Here is a 15,765-nt window from a genome sequence, read left to right on the forward strand (position 1 = left end):
ACATGCATTGTGGATAATTGGAAAATTCTTGGGATTTTTGTTTGGCTAATGATGTCTCCTAAAAGTATATTCTAGAAAGAAAAATGTTGGTATCTTATTACAATAGTACTCAAGGCAAAGTATGGAAAGTGATTTTGAGAATAAGCACAAGGAAGAATTCCCCATTGTGTAGCTCTCAGTATGTTTGTCTAATTGAATATGAATACAGTAATGGTAAAATGGGATTTAACTCGGTCATCACTGGGCATGCAGAGCAGTGTTCTGATTTATAATTCTTCACTTCGACTTTTGTCACACGTGGAAACACAGTAAGTGTAACAATGGGGTTGAGAACCACGTAACAATGTTATTCTAAGAAAAAAACTGGACTTCTAGTTATTATTTGCCTAGGTATATTTAATTCTCGCAACGCCCAATGCTGCCAATACATTTTTATTTGATTTTAGACAGATGTCTGTTGAGTGTTTCCTGCTTATGGATTCAGAAAACTTCTGACTAATCAATTGACAATTTCTTCCTTCTTCTTCGGAGACGAGGTAGTCGCAGGAGGCACCGTCCCTGTTTTATTAAGTTCACGCCACCAACTCTGGCCTCCTCTCTCATGACCACGCTGCCGTGCGGCTCGGCCCAGACACGACCCTGTCCGCGTTGCACCAACGGCGTCGACCGAGACAGCCAACTCCTGTCTGGCCACGCAATGATCAGGCGAAGGCGCCAGTAATGAGGGCGGTGACAACGACAGCTACGACGAGACGAGTCCAATCCCAGAACCGGCCGCACGGATCTCTCGCTCTCCGCTGCTTATATTCCCCTCGGCATGGCTTGGGTCCGCTCTAGCCGCGCCTCCCTTCTCGAACCCACCAGAGAGGGTTCCAGGGGCCTCCCTGTGAGGTCTACCGTGACCCTTGCCCAAGTTCCTCCGCCCTGCCGGCACACCAGTGGAAATGATCCCTATGGCGGTACCCCAGGGTACCAAATAATACAAAATGGCTGAGGCAATTAAATATTTTATTTCTAGGACACTATTTTTCCAGGGGTGTACTTAACTCCACGACTGGGGTACCAATCAATCCGAAATCAGTGGTACTCCGTGATGTCGAGACACAGCGAGGACGATTGCGCTGAAACCCTGAACGCTCGTATGCACCGTAGTGCATCGTGTACAGCTCGTCCAGATGAGTCGATTGTCGCATCGCCGACCATCGACAGACTGAAAATGACTGCATCACGGACATTATGCGAGTACTGCCATAAGGTTCATACGCTCAACAACTTGTGCGCTAAGTGTCCACTGCAGTTGCTGCTGCTGTACAGCAGTCGACGCTGTGTCACCACGCTTGTAAGAATATTTTATCTCTAGGCCCCTGACACGCAGATTGTTTTACACGTGTAATGAGCGACTTCCGCGACACTTTGTATAGAGGGTACTTCTTTTATTTCTCACCACACAGGCCAACCTTATTCTTCTCACTCTGAGTACAACACTTAGATATGAACGTCTCTACTGGCTACACACAGCCGATCACTCGGCGTGGTCCCACCGCCTTCACTCGGCTACGCCACTGGCTGGCGGCGTGACGATGACGGCGATGGAAACCCCGCAGGAGATCTTCCACGTCGCCGGACGACGGAGAGAGATGTCGGCGAGCAGCGACGCATCCAGGACACGAACCCCGACCCCCGGGTCCGGCTCCCCCTTATATCCCCCCAGGTGTGGCTAGGCCCCGCCTCCGGCCACGCCCTCTCGTGGAACCTTCCAGCAGGTTCCCAGAGTATCTTGGTTAACCCCACCTGTTACCTTTGCCCCAGATACCTCTCCTTCTCTGATTGGTTGTTACTTTAACTGAGCCCGTACCCGTGCTTCCCTTTCCCGGCCAGCAGGTGTCAGCATGTCATTACACATGTAAACGTCAGGATAAAGCCGTTCTTTTTATTAGCCCACTTCTAGGATTTTCAAGTGTTATTCCCTGTCCCTTTGTTTTTTTTTTATTCTGAGTGTAATGGTTAGTTCATGTTGTAACTAATAGTTTAAAAGATATATTTTGCACAATGTGTGTGCGCTCTTGTAGCCAGGTCAAACTTGGTCAAATAAATGTATTCCTCTATTTGTAGCCATATGTCCCATAGGGGATGAAGAGGAGTAAGTAAGTACTCTATTTGTTTTTACCTCAATGAAAATTCAGTTTTTATAGTAACTCAGCAAAGGACTGTCGCATGCTTCTCGACTCAATTGGGAGCCTTAAGTCTGTGGTAGAATTGCCACATTTCCTTAGTAGGGGGCATTCTCTCCATAAGACAACCACTGATGACTTCTGACAGGACCACCTGGGCTGGATAAATCTCCACGAGACCATTTTCATGTAATCATTGATTGTAACAGCACCGTTGGTCAAGCCCGTGTCGGTTATGGGGGGGGGGGAGGGTTATTTGAGCATACTTCACCATACTGTTTCATGCAGATTGGTGAGTAGGGGTGGATGGGGGGGGGAAGATTTAAGAAATCATTCACCACTGACGTTAGCCATGGTCATGAATCAAACTTTGGTCACCGTGTTTAGAACACATTACTCTATGCCACTGTTTACCTATTCGTATATTAGATATTGTTACCATTTCCTCTGTGGGGGTGATAGGATTCATGTGCTTGGCTCACAATGGGATTTTGCTCTATAGCAAATATTGTGGCAATTCAAGCGGTCATCCCATGATAGAGACTTCTCCCTACCGTCGGAATATGGAATTCCATCTGTGGCTCGGGGCTGCCGAAGGAATTGAGTGCTGCTCTGTTATCCGTGTCTGCACGGAGATTACACTTTTGACATTTTGTCCAAGGCTTACCGTGCACGCCGTACATTATTTCCTGCAGCTTGTCTGCTATGGACGCCGCTAACGTCGCTCCTCTGATTGGCACTGTTGTATACATACGGTGTGAAAGAAGTTTCAGCGTGCATACATACAGCATTCATTCCACAACCGTGTGCACGTGCTGCTCAGGCATGCAAGGCACAAGACGGGGGCAGTGCAGGCCTGGTGCCCAGCCAGACGCTGGAGGAGAAGCGGAAGGCGTACGTGCGGCAGGAGATGAACTTCACGAGCGCCTCCGGTGAGTGTGCGGCGTCTCGCCTCCCGGAGGGGCCTAACCAAGGTGTGCACACTTTACACTTTACCTCTCATCGAGCCACACCGCACTTCGCCATGATGGCAGCTAGCTGAGCGCTAGACCAGACGTTGACACCACCCTGAGATGGCATGAAATTTGAGTTAAAGCACTAACCTTTCGATAAATGTTGGTTTAAATTTTGATTTAAAGCTTTCTTGACTGCAGTAATTCATGTTCTTAGCACTTTCGGTAAAGTCACGTTGAAGGGAAACAATAAAATAATAATATATATATATAAAACAATAAAGTAAAATAAAAAACAATAGATGTCCAAAATATATATTCTATGATTTTATTGTTTTCCTTCAACGTGACTTTACCGAAAGAGCTAGGAATATGAAATGTTGATTTATTTCAGATTGTTTAACAACTTGGTTTTGTAACCTAAGATTAATCCAGAATTTATCGCTGGGTCTCAATACTCTTTTTTCAGGAGGGTGCTGCTGTTTTTTCATTGCCTGGGGCGATGATTGATGTATATATTCCAGTTCAGAATCAGAATCTTATTTTTACTGAAGGAGTCCGATGAGCTATAATCTCTTTTTCACAGATATCCAGTCGGGGTGGGTCAGAACATTATGACAACATATACAAAAACATGATAAGAGTGCAAACTATAGGAAAGGTATTAAAATCACAAACATTTACTTTTTTCATTTTACCAGGTAAAGCCCACTGAGCTATTAGCTTCTTTTTCAGAAGTGACCTGGCGACAAATGATAGCTCAACAAAGTGGCTTATGTGGACATTAAAGCAGCCAAATAATCTATGTAATCTAAACACTTGTTTCTAAATGTGGAGGGAAAAACGAGAGGACCCGGATAAAATATGCACATGCAAACTACAAATCTACAGGTATCAGACTAATATGATAAATTTGAGCCATAATTCATAATCATGGTTTTTGGGTTAGATCGCGTTATTTATAAATGTGTCGTAACCCTCCACCACCCGACACGGCCAATCAGCAAAAATGTGTCACGTTGACAAAAGACAAATAGTTCACTACTTTAGCCCACCGGTGTGTTGAAGAGTGAACTGTTTGTCTTTTGTCAACGTGACACTTTTTTGCTGATTGGCCGTGTCAGGTGGTGGAGGGTTACGACACATTTATAAATAACGCGATCTAACCCAAAAACCTTTATTTTGAATAATATTGGTCGCTAAAGCCTACGTGTTGAGCCGTAATGTTGCCAACAAGTGAAATAGCTGCTCCGGGCCTGTGAAGTAAAGAGGCATTGTGACCAGAACAGAAGCAGGAGTGAATGACTGCACGAATAATTAGAAGATGTGCGCTTTGCAAACACTCTGTAGCTCATATGAGGGGTCTCTAAGCATGACCACTCGATCCCACAGACTAATGCTGCACAGACTAATGTGTACATTTTCTAGGTAGATTGCTGAGCATGGTGAGTGGGGATACTGTGAGAACAGTGTTAAAATGTTTCCATACTTCAAAGTAAACCCAAATCACTTAAGCTGCTAATAGTTTAAAATTGTATTGTTAATTGAAAATTCGACTTTTTACAACAGGTAGTGAAATGCAAGTAGGGAAATGCTTCATTATTTCATGAATTCATAATTGGTTAAACGTAACATAAATTCACATTATTAATATCGAACTAGTTAAATTAACTTTGACATTACATTTAAACTCCCACTCATCTCTGCACTTTGTGCAAAGGATAACGTGTGCGCATCGTGTACATTAAATTTGACTTCTTCTGACAGAAAAGTGAAAATATAACAAGTGTGTCGCTTTATGGGTTTTTTTTAAATCAACATGCTTTTATACGAAGACCTTTTATCAGATGTGTTTAATGGTGAATGCATGCAATGCACATTGCTAGTAGGGATGTGTGATGTACGTTCAGATCAAAGTTCTTATTTTGTTCACCCTGAACCATTTTCCCACTCACATTCGACACATAATTGTAATAATTAAAATAATGATACCATTTTACTGTGAACTATCACAGATATACAGTGAGTGCTTTTGTACGTTTGCCCACTGACAAAGAAATGATCAGTCTATAATTTAATGGTAGGTTTATTTGAACAGTGAGAGACAGAATAACAACAAAATCCAGAAAAACGCATGTCAAAAATGTTATAAATTGATTTGCATTTTAATAAGGGAAATAAGTATTTGACCCCTCTGCAAAACATGACTTGGTACTTGGTGGCAAAACCCTTGTTGGCAATCACAGAGATCAGACGTTTCTTGTAGTTGGCGACCAGGTTTGCATGCATCTCAGGAGGGATTTTGTCCCACTCCTCTTTGCAGATCTTCTCCAAGTCATTAAGGTTTCGAGGCTGACGTTTGGCAACTCGAACCTTCAGCTCCCTCGACAGATTTTCTATGGGATTAAGGCCCGGAGACTGGCTAGGCCACTCCAGGACCTTAATGTGCTTCTTCTTGAGCCACTCCTTTGTTGCCTTGGCCGTGTATTTTGGGTCATTGTCATGCTGGAATACCCATCCACGACCCATTTTCAATGCCCTGGCTGAGGGAAGGAGGTTCTCACCCAAGATTTGACGGTACATGGCCCCGTCCATCGTCCCTTTGATGCAGTGAAGTTGTCCTGTCCCCCAAAGCATAATGTTTCCACCTCCATGTTTGACGGTGTTCTTGGGGTCATAGGCAGCATTCCTCCTCCTCCAAACACGGCGAGTTGAGTTGATGCCAAAGAGCTCCATTTTGGTCTCATTTGACCACAACACTTTCACCCAGTTGCCCTCTGAATCATTCAGATGTTCATTGGCAAACTTCAGACGGGCATTTATATGTGCTTTCTTGAGCAGGGGGACCTTGCGGGCGCTGCAGGATTTCAGTCCTTCACGGCGTGGTGTGTTACCAATTGTTTTCTTGCTGACTATGGTCCCAACTGCCTTGAGATCATTGACAAGATCCTCCCGTGTAGTTCTGGGCTGATTCCTCACCGTTCTCATGATCATTGCAACTCCACGAGGTGAGATCTTGCATGGAGCCCCAGGCCGAGGGAGATTGACAGTTCTTTTGTATTTCTTCCATTTGCGAATAATCGCACCAACTCTTGTCACCTTCTCACCAAGCTGCTTGGCAATGGTCTTGTAGCCCATTCCAGCCTTGTGTAGGTCTACAATCTTGTCCCTGACATCCTTAGAGAGCTCTTTGGTCTTGGCCATGGTGGAGAGTTTGGAATCTGATTGATTGATTGCTTCTGTGGACAGGTGCCTTTTATACAGGTAACAAGCTGAGATTAGGAGCACTCCCTTTAAGAGTGTGCTCCTAATCTCAGCTCGTTACCTGTATAAAAGACAACTGGGAGCCAGAAATCTTTCTGATTAAGAGGGGGTCAAATACTTATTTCCCTCATTAAAATGCAAATCAATTTATAACATTTTTTACATGCGTTTTTCTGGATTTTTTTCTTGTTATTCTGTCTCTCACTGTTCAAATAAACCTACCATTAAAATTATAGACTGATCATTTCTTTGTCAGTGGGAAAGCGTACAAAATCAGCAAGGGATCAAATACTTTTTTCCCTCACTGTATAAGGTTTATAAATCATCAAAATAGCATATGTTTTATGACAGTTACATAGTTTAAGTCGAAATTATTAGTATTTTACATTTGTTTTACAATATATTTGCATGAATTCATGTATCTGAACAGCATGCGATGCTGATGAATGCATTCCATCGCTTTTTTGTGTTAAAAACTAGATTAATATCAAAAGATCACTGTTAATGTAGTCTCATGATGCAAAGTAAAGTGTTTCTACCAACAGCAAAACATCTATCCAACGTTTTCATGTATAAATCATTCCATGTATTATATTATATCAGTCAAAAATAAAGTAATTTAACTTAAAAAACAAACATAAAGAAAAGTTAATGCACATATTGTGTAGACATTTGTGAAGGTGGAATTCTGAAAGTCAGTTAAGTCGTGGATGGTGACGATGCTTATTTGTAAGTCAATGCCTTAACTTAAGAGCCCTGTACAGGAGGAGCCTTGTGTGGAGTCTTGGGTGGAAAGAAGAAAAAGAAGCTGATGTACATGTCCACCAAAAACGCAGGTGCGGTTCGAGAGAGGATCGACTCGATGATCACCAGATAACCTTTCTGTGGGTGCTTGTTCCATCCCATAAGGCTCTGCAGAGAGTGGCCGTGTGGTGTGATGTCAATTCCCTTTCCTGTGAAAAGCGTCACTCCAATTGGCATCACAGGTGTTAAATGGTTCACATAACTGCTCATTGCAAAACATCCCAAAGTGATAAAAAAAAATTCCCAAACACTGTCAAAATAACAATTAGTGTTACGTATTTCCAATTAATTGTGTACATTATCACCAGCCATGATTATTCCACTGCTGGATGAAGACCCCCCCCCAACCTGTCACCGTCTCATGTTGCTCTAGGTTAAAAGTTGGCCTAGCAGCAGCACACGAGCCGATTTCATCACTGCATCTCCTCGGTGGATGTAATCTCAGACTCACTCCTTCCCTTCGTTGTTGCTCCTTCATGTTTGTTAACTATTGGCTCTTCTTCCCTTCTCGTGACACATGCTGCCCAAGCAAACTTTTTCTCATTAGAAGTTAGAATGATGTCTTTAACCTGCATCTGTACTATAATATATACTAGCTTATATACACGGTTTATTTTGTTCATTCAAGATTGCATATCTAAGTTGTAATTGTGCAGTCTCTATTTCCCTCCTTATTTTCCCGTGAAATAAATTATTTCATTTGTTCATCATCAATGAATGTCAATAAATAAAAAATGCGATTGGCATTTCATTTTAAAAGAACACCATTAATTTTCCAAAAGACTAAATATTCTTGTTTTCTGAAAGAGCCAGTGTGTTAATACAGTGTGTGTATAGGGCTATCCAAGATTACATAATTTGCAAAAGTTAAATTGCATGAACAAATGACGTGCTAAAACAGGTCGTTTAGATTCATGTCAGAAAAATAGAAAATACATGGAGCTCAATGTAAGTGCTATGTAATTGGATAGTTGAAAATATATACTTCTCTTAAGAATTTGTTGAAGCCATGGTTCAATGTGTAAAGCTTGATGCTACGTAGAAATCATAAACATATATTTTTTTCATGCAATATTATATAATAAGATTTAAGTTAATCAATATGGTCACATTATTCGTAAGATAATTAAAGCAAGATGTCTGGCCATAGTGGAAGAGTTGGCCAAACCACCCTCTAGAAGGGACCTTCTCGAGCTCCCTTTAGTGGTGGCAGTCCTTCCACCAGCAGTGGTGGGAGCTGGCAATTGCAGGGGCTGCACCTTTACCGTATACCTCATACAATGTGCCCATCTCTATCCCTTCCGTCTGACACAGAGTTTGACCGTCATGAGATCCTTATCTACGAAGAGATGGCCAAGATGCCCCCCTTCCAGCGGAAGACATTGGTGCTGATTGGAGCACAGGGTGTCGGTCGAAGGAGCCTGAAGAATCGCCTCTTGGTATCCGAGCCATCGCGATATGGCATGACCATACCCTGTGAGAGCTGCGCATGGTTCTTTTGTCGCTTCGATCGCACGGTCCATTACTCACCCAAATACAGATCACGGGCGCACGCCTGTAATCCAGCACCTCGGAGGTGATGGTTGGTGGATCGCACAAATGTCGTGAAACTCGCCTCCCGTAGGCTTGCCAGGAGAAGGCAAGAGAGCAAATATAGACCTCACTTATTCGGTCTGTACAGGATAGTGTTACCCCCTTGCACATGTGGGTTTTCTGCGGGTGTTCCAACTTCCTCCCGCATATAAACGCGAATAGATTTGCCGATAACATTCACCTGATGAAGGCCACTTGTGTTGTGGCCGAAACGTCGTGAGAATTTTATAGTGTTATTTTATTTTATTAATTTATTATTTTATTATCATTCTACGTGACTTTACCGAAAGAACCAAAGAAGTTGCTGATAGCACCTTCAATCACGAGGACTGCAGAGCTTTGGCAGTTATCGCTGCTGCTTTCTCACTTGTCCTGTGTTATATACGGCATGTTACAAGTTGAAATTATTTATTTAGCAGGTTTTTATCTTTCGATAATAAGAAAGTGACACGTGTTTTATAGTTGTATTAAAAAAAAAACCCTCAATGCTCAGCACATCAATAGTCAACTTAAACTTGAGATTTACACCATCACTTGTGTGAATGCCCAAACAATTACACGTGACATTTTTTTTCCCAATAGTTTTTGTATGACAAGCACGAACACAACTTGCATTTAGAAGTAGTATGTCTATGTTGCTCTACCTTGTTTCCAGCTGATCACGATACATGCGGAGTAAATTAACCTTATGGCAGGTCCCCGTGGTCCGGAATAAACGTAAGTGAAAATCGTAAATTATTAATTTATTTTTGGCGACTCCATCCTACCGCGCACATCAACGCCGCGACCCACCTCACGTGGATCATTCTGTTGTCGTGTCGTCCAAGCGCAGCGGATGCACTCCACGCTCGGGTATGGGCAGGATCATAACAAGTCTTATCCAAAGCTGCTCAAACTGCCGACACGACTTAAGTCCTTTATATGTCATAACCGTATGCATAATACAGTGAAACTTATCAGAATCAGAAAAAAATCAGAAAGGGTTTTATTCGCCATGTAAGTTCACACCGACACGGAATTTACTTTGGCAGGATGGTGCATACATTCAACATATAGGAAGCTAAAATCTTAAATAAGTTTTAAACAAGTCTTACTATAATAATAAGGGTTAAAAGTCTAACTAACACCAAGGGGCTGAAGTATATAAAATTAAATAAATATCGAATATAAAATAGCTTTAAGATATAATTTAAAAATAAAAAATACAAATAGGGTAACATAGTTAATATCGGCAAGGTGTCGTTATGTAGATCAAATGTTAAAAACAGTGTTAGCCCTTGGCCTTGTTTAACAGGCCAGCAGCAGATGGGAAGAAACTGTTTTTATGGCGTGAGGTTTTGGTCCTGATGGACCGAAGCCTTCTGCCGGAGGGGAGTAGCTGAAACAGACAGTGTCCAGGGTGGGAGAAATCGGCCATAATCTTCCTCGCTCGCCTCATGGACCTTGTCATGTGCAGGTCCTCGAGGGTTGGTAGATTGCAGGCAATTACCTTCTCAGCAGTGTTGATGATACGCTGCAGTCTGCTCTTGTCCTTGGCAGTGGCAGCAGCGTACCAGACGGTTATGGAGGAGGTGAGGATGGATTCAATGATCGCTGTATAGAATTGCACCATCATTGTCTTTGGCAGGTTGAATTTCTTCAGCTGCCGTAGAAAGTACATCCTCTGTTGAGCTTTCTTGGTGAGGGAGCTGATGTTCAATTCCCACATATTTAACAGATGAGATGCATTGCACCGTTAATTCCTCCTGTTTGATAAAACTTCTCTTGTCCGTATGCATCTGCAGATAGGTGTTTTTTTGCGGTTAAGCCATAGTCCCCACATACCGCTCGTATCAATGTGGATAAGAGGAGCGGTGACCCACTACTCTGTAGAGTAACATTGGTACAAGCGCTTGTTACAATATGAACAGCGCATTGAAAACGTGTACTATTTTACGTACTGTTTACAAAGTGTGTTCACAAATCCACACCGAGAAACGTGATGATTGACAGAGGGGTGTAAATTATTTTTTCGATAGTGTATTTAAATAGAGGTACTGCAGGTAAGTAGTTTTCAGTTTTAAAGGCATAGTTTAACAAGACAACACTATGCCTTCAAACCCATTGGTGAAAAAGAGCAAAGTTTTTGTTTACATTATGGTATAATGTTTACATTATATAATATATAATATAATGTTTACATTATAATATAATGTTAATGCAAGAGCTGGGGGCTTAAGGGACCCTGGGGTCCCGCCATAAGGTTCAAATAACCTAAATTCATTTATTTACATAACCAAGGTTATGTAACATAACCAGTGTACTCTAAATTTCGATTTAAAGCTTTCGTGACTGCAAGGATTCATCTTCTTTGGTTCTTTCGGTAAAGTCACGTAGAATGAGAATATGACAATATTCTCAGAATATTCTCAGAATGAGAATGTTCTCATTCTATTCTCAGAATGAGAATGTTCTCATTCTACATGACTTTACACAGTGTACTCTAATTTCAGCTAAATATTTTGGCTTTTGATAAAATGCAGATTTAGAACATACACTGAATTCTTTTGCAGCATTATAGAGCAATTATATTCCTAAAGTACACTTTCGCAGACAATCAGCAATCGTCTTACGTAAATATTAAGTAGATTTTGTTTGTTAATTGGAATACCCAGAGAGTAGTGATCGTGACCCAGTTTAACCAAATTAATCCTCAAAGATTTACTGAGCACGAGTAATTACACATTGCAGGTCAATGTTTGGACCAAACTCTGTAAATAACGCGAGACGATCACGAGCAGGCATGGGGAGTGTGAAAGATTTCCGAGATGTGCGACGATTTTTTATAAATAAATAAATACAAACACCGTTTATAAATAAATAAATGCAAACCGCCACTTCTTTCAAATGTTTCTTGCCGTTGGTTTTTTCACACCTGATGATGACCGTTTGTGTTATGGTCGAAACGTCGTGAGAATTTTTATTGTTTTTTATATTTTTTATTATTATTTTATTGTTTCCCTTCAACGTGACTTTACCGAAAGAGCTAAGAATATGAATTACTGCAGTGACGAAAGCTTTACATCAAAATTTGATTAGTTTGTCCTCAAAAAAATGGTGCATCTTCTGACTACGCCGAACACCCTCGCCCGGGGGGCTCCCGTCCGCAGTTACCTCGCGGAGGCCACGGGACGACGAGAAGGACGGCCAGGGCTACCACTTCGTGGCGAGGGCCGACATGGAGGTGGACATTAAATCTGGCCGCTACCTTGAAAGCGGCGAGTACGAGGGAAACCTGTATGGCACCAAGATCGAGTCGATCCACGGCGTGGTGCGCGCCGGCAAGATGTGCATCCTGGACGTGAACCCCCAGGTGATTTCTCACGTGACGCAGTTGTTTTTTGAGCCGATTTATATTTGATTTCATTGCTGTACTTTATTTGAATAATTTTTTCTGTTCTCCCATGGATGGATGGATGTTGAACTTATTTCACATCGTACGTAGCCAACCGTGCTAATCGGAGGTGCAAATAAAATTTGCTCCAACGTGGATTTACAGTGAGGGAAAAAAGTATTTTATCCCCTGCTGATTTTGTACGTTTGCCCACTGACAAAGAAATGATCAGTCTATAATTTTAATGGTAGGTTTATTTGAACAGTGAGATACAGAATAACAACAACATCCAGAAAAACGCATGTCAAAAATTTTATAAATCGATTGGCATTTAATGAGGGAAATAAGTATTTGACCCCTCTGCAAAACATGACTTGGTACTTGGTGGCAAAACCCTTGTTGGCAATCACAGAGGTCAGACGTTTCTTGTAGTTGGCCACCAGGTTTGCACACATCTCAGGAGGGATTTTGTCCCACTCCTCTTTGCAGATCTTCTCCAAGTCATTAAGGTTTCGAGGCTGACGTTTGGCAACTCGAACCTTCAGCTCCCTCCACAGATTTTCTATGGGATTAAGGTCTGGAGACTGGCTAGGCCACTCCAGGACCTTAATGTGCTTCTTCTTGAGCCACTCCTTTGTTGCCTTGGCCGTGTGTTTTGGGTCATTGTCATGCTGGAATACCCATCCACGACCCATTTTCAATGCCCTGGCTGAGGGAAGGAGGTTCTCACCCAAGATTTGACGGTACATGGCCCCATCCATCATCCCTTTGACGCGGTGAAGTTGTCCTGTCCCCTTAGCAGAAAAACACGCCCAAAACAATGTTTCCACCTCCATGTTTGACGGTGGGGATGGTGTTCTTGGGGTCATAGGCAGCATGCCTCCTCCTCCAAACACGGCGAGTTGAGTTGATGCCAAAGAGCTCCATTTTGGTCTCATCTGACCACAACACTTTCACCCAGTTGTCCTCTGAATCATTCAGATGTTCATTGGCACACTTCAGACGGGCATGTATATGTGCTTTCTTGAGCAGGGAAACCTTGCGGGCGCTGCAGGATTTCAGTCCTTCACGGCGTAGTGTGTTACCAATTGTTTTCTTGGTGACTATGGTCCCAGCTGCCTTGAGATCATTGACAAGATCCTCCCGTGTAGTTCTGGGCTGATTCCTTACCGTTGTCATGATCATTGCAACTCCACGAGGTGAGATCTTGCATGGAGCCCCAGGCCGAGGGAGATTGACAGTTCATTTGTACTTCTTCCATTTGCGAATAATCGCACCAACTGTTGTCACCTTCTCACCAAGCTGCTTGGCAATGGTCTTGTAGACCATTCCAGCCTTGTGTAGGTCTACAAACTTGTCCCTGACATCCTGGGAGAGCTCTTTGGTCTTGGCCATGGTGGAGAGTTTGGAATCTGATTGATTGATTGCTTCTGTGGACAGGTGCCTTTTATACAGGCGTTGAGGTGCAACTGACGACACGGACACGGTTGTTTAGTAGGGGCTGATGCCAAGGTTTATTAAGGGCTACTGCCGGTAACTTATTAAAGGCTTACGCCCAACAGGTGACATCCCTAATATCTCCCCAGGGGAAAGGGCACTGGGAGGTCCCTAGCTTCACCCAGGCTATACGTGATCTCCCCCCCCAGCACCGACCGAGGGATCACCCAACTCGGTCGGCCGGGTGAAGTATCACACTCGCCTGGCGCTGATTCCCCCTACCCTGGATCCCGACTCCCCCAACTCTCTCCGTTCCAGGCCCTTAGCGACGACCCCCTCTACGTCACGGGTTTCCCCTTATATATCCCCCGTAACTTCTGACGTCATCCCTTTCCACCCCCCTGAGTGACATGACGTCCTTCACTACTCCTCTACACAGGTAACAAGCTGAGATTAGGAGCACTCCCTTTAAGAGGGTGCTCCTAATCTCAGCTCGTTACCTGTATAAAAGACCCATGGGAGCCAGAAATCTTTCTGATTGAGAGGGGGTCAAATACTTGTTTCCCTCATTAAAATGCAAATCAATTTATTACATTTTTGACATGCGTTTTTCTGCATTTTTTTGATGTTTTTCTGTCTCTCACTGTTCAAATAAACCTACCATTAAAATTATAGACTGATCATTTGTTTGTCAGTGGGCAAACGTACAAAATCAGCAGGGGATCAAATACTTGTTTCCCTCACTGTATGACTTTAAACACCCTAAAGACTGTTGTCATAATGACTCAGTTATTTCTTGACTTCAAGCTTTCGCTACTGCAGGAATTCATATTCTTGGGTCTTCGGTAAAGTCACGTAGATAGGTTCAAAGAAAATAGCAAAAAATAACAAAAAAATTTCGACGTTTCAATCGCAACACAAGCAATCGTCATCAGGAGAAGAAAATGCGGGAAAGCTGCTGAGGCAGGATGTTTTAAAGGTTTGAAATGGGTGTAGCCCAAGGGTCATAAGCGAAGTGGGCGTGGCTAGTGATGTTAAAGTGAGAAATTTGCAAGTCAATGTAAGATCGGAGAACTACCTCCATGACGACGAAGCTGCGGAGGTGGCCATTGTGTTGTGAGAAATTAGCATATCAATGTAAGATCGCAGAGCCACCGCCACATCGAGGAAAACGAGCAACGGTGGCTGTGTTAGTGAGATGTTAGTAGTTAAATGATGACGTCACCCTGCTGCTCTATTTAAGACCGAGAGCAAGTGAGGGCTTTACCATTCTGGCGAATTGCCCGATGATGCTGGATGTAATTACCAGCGAAACGTCGTACTCAAACTGTAAATGTGGATTCACTCTTCAACACACCGGTGGGCTAAAGTAGTGAACTATTTGTCTTTTGTCAACGTGACACTTTTTTTTTGCTGATTGGCCGTGTCGGGTGGTGGAGGGTTACGACACATTTATAAATAAACGCGATCTAACCCAAAAACCTTTATTATGAATAATATTGGTCGCGAAAGCCTACGTGTTAAACTGAATGTTAACTTGTCTCCCATAGTTAAGATCATCAATCAAGCAGAAAACAATAATGCCTGGCTTGAATGGTTATTGGAAAACATTGTTTTGTTAGTTTGAGAACTTATGTACAGTATCATTGACAACAATGCGTAAACAAATTATATCTACGTGCAGAGTTGCATGTAAATAATATAAAGCATTTGTATGATGCAAAATATTGTTTTTATCAAATCTAATGGGCCAAAACTTAATTATTGTTGACGATTGTCATGTTTCTTGTTGCATAGGAAGGCTAATGACAGGTTTCAGGATGATGTCACCACGTCACCTGATGCACTCTGTGATCCACAGAGCTGTGTGGTAATGTACCCGAGGGATCCGTGCCGTGTGTGCCCCACTCTAGGCACTGAAGCTACTGCGGACGGCCGAGTTCATGCCCTACGTGGTGTTCATCGCTGCTCCATCGGTGGAGATCCTCCGCTCTATGCACAAGGCAGCACTGGATGCTGGCCTCACCGCAAAACATCTCACCGTGAGTATCCCACCACGCGTCTACATGCAGGTGTGTGAAAGTGAGTGTGTGTGTCCTCAGTGTGAGGAGCATTGGCCCAGCGGATAGGGCACTGCGCTATGAACCCGGTGACCCGAGTTCAATTCCCG

At 43.0% G+C, this 15,765-nt stretch overlaps 1 protein-coding gene across 5 annotated transcripts in view; it reads left to right on the forward strand.

The window, feature by feature from the left end:
• LOC116945111 (protein PALS2-like) overlaps positions 1 to 15,765 on the forward strand; it is a 173,668-nt gene that overhangs the window by 150,089 nt on the left and 7,814 nt on the right. For 4 of the 5 annotated variants that reach the window (XM_032959235.2, XM_032959244.2, XM_032959253.2 and 1 more), the window contains 5 exons: positions 2,995 to 3,145; positions 7,153 to 7,224; positions 8,507 to 8,668; positions 11,935 to 12,137; positions 15,509 to 15,637. In XM_032959235.2, the coding sequence (XP_032815126.1) occupies positions 2,995 to 3,145; positions 7,153 to 7,224; positions 8,507 to 8,668; positions 11,935 to 12,137; positions 15,509 to 15,637 (717 nt within the window). The remainder of the gene's footprint in view (positions 1 to 2,994; positions 3,146 to 7,152; positions 7,225 to 8,506; positions 8,669 to 11,934; positions 12,138 to 15,508; positions 15,638 to 15,765) is intronic. The other variant, XM_032959271.2, reaches the window with a different exon arrangement.

Source organism: Petromyzon marinus, chromosome 2, assembly GCF_048934315.1.
Source record: "Petromyzon marinus isolate PM22_M1 ecotype Great Lakes invasive population chromosome 2, UKy_Petmar_22M1.pri1.0, whole genome shotgun sequence".
Taxonomy (NCBI): domain Eukaryota; kingdom Metazoa; phylum Chordata; class Hyperoartia; order Petromyzontiformes; family Petromyzontidae; genus Petromyzon; species Petromyzon marinus.